The sequence below is a fragment of the Nicotiana tabacum genome, chromosome 11 (assembly GCF_000715075.1).
Source record: "Nicotiana tabacum cultivar K326 chromosome 11, ASM71507v2, whole genome shotgun sequence".
Taxonomy (NCBI): domain Eukaryota; kingdom Viridiplantae; phylum Streptophyta; class Magnoliopsida; order Solanales; family Solanaceae; genus Nicotiana; species Nicotiana tabacum.
The window spans coordinates 177,301,408-177,310,454 of NC_134090.1; the positions used below are offsets into that span (position 1 = coordinate 177,301,408).

A 9,047-nucleotide genomic window follows, 5' to 3' on the forward strand; every position below is an offset into this window, starting at 1 on the left:
TCATTTCCGAATTAACATTAACCCTGCGTCTTATATAAATAGCACTAGTTAATTTGCCCGCGCTTCTCACAGTCCTCAAGATTAATTACATTATAATTTTATTGACATCCTTATATTTTTATCCAAATAATATCATAGCTGTATTTCAAGAGTATTCAATATATTATCACGAAAATAGTACTCTTTAAACAATTTTATCTTTTGCATATTCTCCAACGACAATATTTTCTTACTAATGTAATTAACTGAGATTTGTACCGGATAAGTCCTTAGTAAAACCCTCCCTATTAACTACCAAGAAGTTTTATACTGTAAATAAAATTTAAACGTAACTTTTATATATATATATAAAGTTAATTTTAACAATACTATATATAAAAAGAAGCTGCTAACATGTGTTTGGTACTGGTTGCATGAAAGCTCAACATTTCACCGTATCAAGTCAGCCCTCTTTCCTCTAACTTTAAGAGAACATTTAAAAGTTTACAAACTTATCTCATTTAACTGTCATAAATTTGTTGGAGTTTATCTGTGTGAACATAAGATTTTATCTCCTCGTCCGCAAATGAAAAACTTGTTTTCCTTGCTAAGTTTGCTCCTCTAAACCAAAAATGAAGTCTTTCTTCTAAATCAGGTGATCATTACCTTTTTTTTCCTGGTATAAAAAACTTAAATATAATCTCCCCTCATTAACGAAAGGAACAGTCCCAAAAATCGTTGTAACTAATTACCATTTACTAATAATGGTTAAGCGAAGGGACTATTTGGATTTACAACTTTTCCCGAAACGTTGCAGACGGTTTCAAGAACTCTAGAAAATAATTGTTACAAATTAGCATTTACTACTCCTCCTTAAATGTTGCTAATCAGACGTTTTCCACAAAACTGCAAAAATAATGTTGCTAATTGAAGTTTCTTCTGCTCAGAAATATACTTTTGTTTTTTATCAAAGTGGAAGAGAGATTCATGGTTTAAATGTCCATTGCCAATGGCAAATGAATAACAGAGTAATAAAACATCAATAAAATTTGTACGAAAGCATAGTAAAATGCTAAAACTCATAAACAATTGAGTTGGCCAATATCATGCTTCTCATCCTATAAAATTAGCAAACAAAGATAAGATCTAACAGAAGAGTTGGACCTTTTTATAAGGCAAAAAATTCTTGAATTATTATACGTAATGAATCCCCATTGAAATTAGCAATAAAGGTGAGTAATTATCTCTGTAACCGTTAAGGAAGAGAATATAGTATAATTAAATGAATAAAAGGCTGACTTTGAAAGATGATTTCAGTTTTGTAACTGTCATTTTTCCTCTTCCTCTATTATCATAGATGATAATAAGGAATGACATAAATAGGAAGTATTAAATTTTCTCCAGATTTTGTAGACATCAAATGAAAGAAAAAAGCCCAAAAAAGGAGAAAAAAGACAAGGTACTTTCATGACTTATGATATGTGCCAGATAATTTTTTTTATTCTCAACTTTATATAGATATATAGATTTTTATTCGAGATAGCTACAAATCCCATTCCTGAAATGCGACTTAAGCTGCACTTTCCGAACAAAGGCATAGCGAAAAAACTTACATTTGGTTTGAACTTAAGGAAACAGTTTTTACTTTTTAAGAAATTATTTTACAGTAAGCTAAACGGCAGAAATCAAAAATCAGTTATGCTTGTTTTTATGAACAAGCATAACTGTTGCATATGTTATTTTAATTAATAGATAACACTCACGTAAATATAATAATAAAAATTCTACCACTAGACTTGTAGTTTAGTGGTACTCCTGTGAATTTATCGCACCATAGATGTGAATTTAATAGAGCTCGTCATGAATTAATTTGATACAACATTCAATAATAATAATAATAATAATAATAATGAAAAAATAAACTACAACTAAGACTTATAGATTAGTGGTACAGCGCATGTGAGTTTATTTCTCACTATTCTCTTCTAATTCTTTGTTAACGATTCTCATATGTAACAAATATGGATATATTACATATCTGTTAATCGATAGGTGAAATAGTATCACACACAATATATTATATACATGTGACTCGATTGGTAAAATATATCTCACACACGTATAATCTAGTAAATCGGATTAAATTTAAAAGGAAGAAAAAAAAAATAACTTCCTTCCGTAAATCCCATGCATTTTCCATGCAAATCGAGCATATAAAACTTGCCTGTCTTCTTTACCATTCTTTTAGGAATTTTAATAACTACCCAAATTAAATCTCTAATCTTCATCCATCCTCTATATTTAGAACTAATCAACTCTCTTTCCTTTTTAAAAAACTGACTTCTTTTTCTTTTTATGAAACTATTCTTTCTAATTCTATCACTTCGAAAATGGCCTTCAGAATGGTAAGTAAAAAAACCCTTTATTATTCTCCTTCTTCTTCTTTTGTTGAATTTTTTTTTTGAATGTTAAATGGGAAATTAAACTCTTATGTCTTATAGTTTGAATTACTAGATCTTTTATTGTTTATCTAAATCTCGGTATATATTGAAAAATATAAAATCTAACGATCTGTAAAATTATGACATGATAATGCAATTGTATTATATATATATGCGCGTGAAATAGGGGCAGTGGAAGGGTATAAAAACAGATTTGGGGGGGGGGCGGGGGGGAAGGGGTATTTTATGAATGCCACGTGAATTGAAAAAATGGAGAAAATAATTTCCGGGATTTAAATTTTTTGGAAAATTGATCTGTTAGTCGGGAAGGGTAAGGATGACCCCGATTGGTCATCACATGTAGGGGTGTGCAAAAAATCGATAAACCGCACCGAATCGATAATTCGAGTCAAATCGGAAAAACAAATCTAATTGTGGTTTAGTTTGATTTGGTTTGGTATTGGAAAAAAAATCCGATCATAATTAGTTTAGTATTGGAAAACAAAATCGACCATAATTAGTTTAGTATTGGAAAAAAATCCAACTATAATTGGTTTGGTTTTGTTTTAACTAAAAAAATCAAACTGAAACCAAACCAACCCAATAGTACATTTATACAATTTTTAAAAATATTTTATACATATAAATATTTATTGTAATATAATTTATAAATATTTCTTAAACCGAAAAATTCGAAAACACGAAAAAAATCGAAAACCCGAGATTGACAAACCCGACTTTGTTTGTTTAGTTTGGTTATAAATTTAAAAACCCGATACCATTAGTTTGATTTGGTAATTAAAAAATTCAAACCAACCCGACTTATAGCCTTTTAAGCGCCTCTCACAACGGACTCTACACCAATGTACACCCCTAACGGCAGGGGCAAAATTACTACCAACTTTAAACGGAGAATATAATTGTTGTATTTCGTATAGTACTCTGACCCTTTTCATGCTTTGATTACCAACACGTACCAAAAAAAAGTCTTTATTATTGACGATAACTTCTGTATTTATTATTGTCTAAAATTATTGCAACAGAGGTACTGGAAATCTGTGGTGAATGCTGTGGAGGCAAATCGTTCATTTCCTTCTTCTACTGCTCCAAAATTTGCTACTGCTACTAGTGGTGGTTCTATGCATAATGCCAATCCTACACCCCCTAAATCCAAGTTTGTCTCTTATTCTTACCCTATAATTTAATTTTTTCAACTGCATTTAACCTTATTTTTAGGAATTTATATTGGATATGTAACTCTTTCATTTGATTTGTCAAAGAAATTCTTGATGGCCTAGCTAATATTTTTGATAATTTGCCATAAGTGTGTAACATTTACATGTATCTTGACATAGTAATATTACTAGCTAAATAAACATATAAATTTTCACTATTATATTTTTACAACACTTCTAAAATATTTTTGATTATAACAACTGCAATTGATTGTATTTTTGTATAGTTTTTAAATATGTAAATGTATTTTTTTTAAAAAGAAAAAAATAATAATTAATACTATCTGAATTCACAACGAAAATTAGTCGTTTTGACAAATGTACTCTAAAACCCATTCATTACGTTAATGAGACAATATAGTCCTTAATGTTTGATCATCATGCTCCTTTTTTGGGGGATCTTTATATAATAGTAGGTCGGATTCACTGTTTGCTTTTTCTAGTTGGTATTTATAGATTATAGGGCAAAGATCATTTTAGCCCGCGACAGAATCTATTTACATCCGGTAGTATTAAAAGTGTATAAAATTTATATTTTTTTTTGTCCATAACATACAGAAATGTATAAATATATATACAAAAAAAATATACATTTTTCGGCTATTATTGTGAGTGCGGTTATAGTGTGTCATTTTTCTTAGATTATATACTGATCATACATAGTTATACACTCTCCTCTTGTTTGTTTTTTTTTACTTTATTTTCGTCTTGCTGAGCCGAGGGTCTATCGGAAACAGCGTCTCTGCCCTTATCGGGGCAAGGGTAAGGTCTGCGTACACATTACCCTCCCCAGACCCCACTATGTGGGATTTTACTGGGTAGTTGTTGATGTTGTTGTTATACATAGTTATATACTTATTATACATATACTATACATCGATCGGCTATTTTTAACTTAAGCAATCTTAAGCAATTGGGTGAACCACTATATTGGTTAATTCTTCTTCTGTTTTTTTTTCTAAAGGTTTTCTATGAGTGGGGATTTGGCACCAGTGTATGTATTGGGTGGAACCTTATCAGTGGCAATAGCATTGTGTTTATTCACAATGAAACAGCAATTGTTTCATGGCCCAGGAGTTTATATCAGCAAAAAGAAGAGAGAAAATCTAGCTGAAGTTGATTTTCCAGATGCAACAGCTGGCTCTGCTAATAAGTATATTGACAAATCTGTCTTGAGGAAAGTTGGCCGAATCCAGGAGCCTAATCCTGCCTTTGACCTTGACCCTTACACCAGGTATTTTTAGTCGCTCTAAAAAATAATAGCCGATAAAATATATATTTTTTTGTATATATGTGTATTATATACATAAAATATACATTTTTGGTTCACTTTTTGGCTAGCGAATGAGGGTTACGGGTTCGAGCCGTGCAAACAGCCTCTTGCAGAAATGCAGGGTAAGGCTGCGTACAATAGACCCTTCTACGTCCTGCTTTTCCACGGACACCGCGCATAGCGGGAGCTTAGTGCACCGGGCTGCCCTCTTGTAGAATTGCAGGGTAAGACTGCGTATAATAGACCCTTGTGGTCCGGCCTTTCTCCGAGTACCGTGCATAGCGGAAGCTTAGTGCGTCGAGCTGCCTTTTTGGCTAGCGAATGCAATTAGTTTCAATTTTATATTTTGCCGAATAAATGATGTAAAACATGTGCCTTTTATATAAACTTTTATCATTTAACTATGGTTAAATGAGGAGTATATATCATCACCACTAAGGGGTCGGGTGGAATGGATAGGATCCTCCACCATTAACAAATCGGTTTCGAGCCCTGAAAATGAAGTAACCCCTAGTAGGAAGCTTTCCCCGGCCCTTACAAGTTACATGGTCTCTACTTGGTCCAGTAGGTTTCAAATACTATATGGTTATATAGAACATGTGTTTTCATATACACTTTTATCATTTAACTATATGGTTTAATGAGGAGTATAGGATAAGATCCCTCCACCATTTACAAGTTCGGTTCGAGCCCTGAGAACGGAGGAAAACCCTGGTAGGAAGCTTTCCCCCTTACAAGTTACATGGGCTCTACTTGATGCAAACGAAGATTAATCGGCCAGTAGGTTTCAGATATGATATGTTTATATAAAAAAAGATATACATTATCACTTTAATTTGTACTAACTTTTATGATTAAATTACTTGATTTGATATAAAATACCAGGCCTAATCTTTTGAAATGTTAATTTTATTTTTATTTTTTTATTTTTTTGGTTTTTGTACTTTGGCAGGCCAAGAAAAGTTGAGTCCCTGAAATCAGTTGGAGCTTGAGCCAATAATGGAAAGTTTAACTACAGAAGTGTTTGAAAATGTGTTTCCCTTTTTCTAATTTAGTTTTGCTCCCATTGCACTATATATGTTGTTAATAAAAGTATCATAAATTTGAGGAGATTAGATTTCATCTTCCCTTATTATTTTTGTTTTTTTTTCCCAATTCTTTATACCTATCTCCTTCTGTCTAATTTTGGAGATTTGTTTTGTATTAGATTGTTTTATTTTATGGCAATTAATAAAATGCATTTTAATTTGATTAGTACGTGTGAGCTTTTACTTCTTCTGAAGGGACATGGATTATGATTAAAAAATTTCTGTGGGTGGTAATAGTATTCAACTTTCTATCATTCAATCTGTATATAATTATCATTTACATTTCAAAATACTATTCTCATGAATATTTCATTGTACGGTAAAAGGCGCAACCAAGATTTGAAGCTTATGGTTTCAAAATTTTAATCGTTTTAAGTTATTGTATTTTAAATTAATAATTTATATATATACAATAGATTCTTAAAGACAGATACAAAGTTCGAACCAAAACTGTTGGTTTCAGTAGCTGATAGTTTAACCAGTTTGGCTTTTAGTCAAGAGCCTTGCATTGAATGGCCTGCACTTGTACCTTCTAGCATTTTTTTGCGTGTTGCTGGAAATATTATTGGGGTTTCATTCCCTCGCTTGATTTCTAGCTAGTTTTCTTTTGTTACTTTGTTTCCCTTTTGATGCAATAATATTAAAGGTTTAAATAAAAATTTTAAAAAAAATACTAAAGTAATTGAGTTCAGTCAAACCCATGACGTGCTAAATCTACCCCTATAAAAGACCAAACACAAAAGAAGTATATTGAATATGAATTTGATCTTTATTTGGATATTAAATTCTACAATAGTGTTAATTTATCTTTAATGCAAAGTGCACGGTAAAATGTACCTATACGAGATATCTCAAGTAATATTCCAGCCATAAAATAATAAAAGAAAAATGTATTGTCTAAGAGATATAAAAGTTTCTATTAAAATAAACAATTGCTAAAAAAATATTAAAAGAAAAGAAAGCCAGAGACTCCCACCTAATGTTGTATTCTAGGCCGGGCCCGGGCCTAAATGGGTCAAACGGGCCTGGGCTCTGGCAGTCCCGGGCCTCACGGTCCCGGGCTTCGTGGGCTCAACGGGTGGAACCAGCCCGTGACGGGCCTAAGCCCATATGGTCCTGGGCTAAACGGGCCGGGCTCGTGGGCTTAGCGGGCCTAACGGGCTTTTTTATTTCCGGGCTTTTTTTAAAAAAAATTTGTTTAAGGCAATTTCTTGTAAACCATATCATTGCTATATAAAAAATATATATGTAATATATATGTAGAAATCTAATTATTAAAGTGCTTGACGAAAAAGTAAAATAACAAAACAATAGTAAAACTAAATTGTCATGCATAATAAATTAATAAGAAAGTACAACATGAAGCATAAATACGTCTAATAATTTTAAAATAACACAAATTGTTGAAATATCTTAAAGACGAATTTGCGGATAAATACCATCAACACAATACGTTATATGCCTCCTTAAAATGCATGTGGTACACCCTGAACGAAAATTTAAGACTCTTCCACAGTTCTTGCATTTTAATATTTGGCCTTCTTCATTTTCTTCAAGCACTTCATAGTAGTGCGAAACAAATAAGCGCACTCTTTCCAAACGAGGCATGATGTAACTTGAAAATTAAGATTGAGACTTGAAGTCTTGAAAATTGGAGATTGAGAGATTGAGAGAAATTTAGATTGATAAATGAGTATTGAGTATTGAAATGAAGAAGAGAGAGGGGGGGTATTTATAGTGTTAGAGAAGGTTAGTTTTGTAAATTAAAAAAAACGGCTATTTGTGCAATATGGCCGTTGGTGGTCATTGGGGGTGGGGCCCTCATTTTGAATTTTGAAAATTCTTATTTTGTAGTATATATAGTATACTAGTATAGTATGTTATGTATATATATTTCCAAATATAATTTCTTATAATGTTTTGTAGTATATATATAGATTTTCTTGTAGTATATATTGTATGTTATGTATATATATTACCTTATATATTTTCTTGTAGTATATATTGTATGTTATGTATATATATTATCTTATAAATTTTCTTGTAGTATATATTGTATGATGTATATATTCATCATCTTCCTCACCACCCACCCGAGCATTAAACGTTGCATTAATTGGGTTTCTATATTCATATGCAACTACTAAACTTTCGTACATATAATTCCATCTAGTCGGGCAAGCTTTAGGAACCTTTCTTTCTCTAAGGTCATATTCATCACATTTTTTAAAATATTCTCTTAGTCTACTTCTACGGTTTGAATAAAAAAGCCAATTAAGAGCCATTCTAGCCTTTTCAATTTCTAAATTTAAAATTCGCATACCATCACCGACAATTAAATGATAAATATGACAAATACATCTAACATGGAATATATTCCTAAATGCGGGATTTAGTGTTGTTGTAAGTATGTCTATAGCACTAGTGTTACTAGAAGCATTATCCATAGAAATTGTCATTATTTTATCTCTAAAGCAAAAATATCTACAAATATTTGCAACAGTGTTAGCTATAAACTTACCTGTGTGACATGAATTAATTATTCTATACGCAATAATGTATTTTTGCATTGTCCACTCCTCATCTATCCAATGACTTGTAACAGTTAGATAATCACAATCATTACCACTTCTACCAATATCAGTAGTAATAGAAATCCGATTACTTATATGAGTAAATAAATACCGCAAATATTGTTCATATTCATGTTTATATTTATAAATATCGCTCTTAACTGTTGCGCGAGGCCAACCTTTATAAGTAGGATTAAAAACTCTTCTAATATAATGCACCCAATTAGGATTAGAGGGAAAAGAATAGGGTAAGCACATAACGGTAACCATCTTTGTTAATTCTTCACGATCTCTATTTGGATCGTAATATAAAATACCTCCGGTCACAATGTTAATTCCTGGTTGAACTAGATTTGAACCTGTACTAGGGTTAACATCAGAATCTACATGTGTTCCCTCTAGCTGCGCTTTCATTTGTAAATATCTAGCTTTATCTCTAGGGTGTGTTTTTATGTGCC

At 31.6% G+C, this 9,047-nt stretch overlaps 1 protein-coding gene across 1 annotated transcript; it reads left to right on the forward strand.

Moving 5' to 3' along the window:
* The first annotated feature begins 2,285 nt into the window (after nucleotides 1-2,285).
* On the forward strand, nucleotides 2,286-6,183 carry LOC107812330 (uncharacterized). The gene is made up of 4 exons (XM_016637389.2): nucleotides 2,286-2,384; nucleotides 3,464-3,594; nucleotides 4,620-4,889; nucleotides 5,881-6,183. The coding sequence occupies exons 1-4, from the start codon at nucleotides 2,370-2,372 to the stop codon at nucleotides 5,918-5,920; spliced, it is 456 nt and encodes a 151-aa protein (XP_016492875.1). The 5' UTR covers nucleotides 2,286-2,369; the 3' UTR covers nucleotides 5,921-6,183.
* The last annotated feature ends 2,864 nt before the right edge of the window (nucleotides 6,184-9,047 follow it).

Excerpts from the sequence above, each read along its gene's own strand:
- LOC107812330 (XM_016637389.2), top strand. Across the intron at positions 3,595-4,619 it reads CCTACACCCCCTAAATCCAA|GTTTTCTATGAGTGGGGATT; the intron begins GTTTGTCTCTTA and ends TTTTTTCTAAAG. Across the intron at positions 4,890-5,880 it reads GACCTTGACCCTTACACCAG|GCCAAGAAAAGTTGAGTCCC; the intron begins GTATTTTTAGTC and ends GTACTTTGGCAG.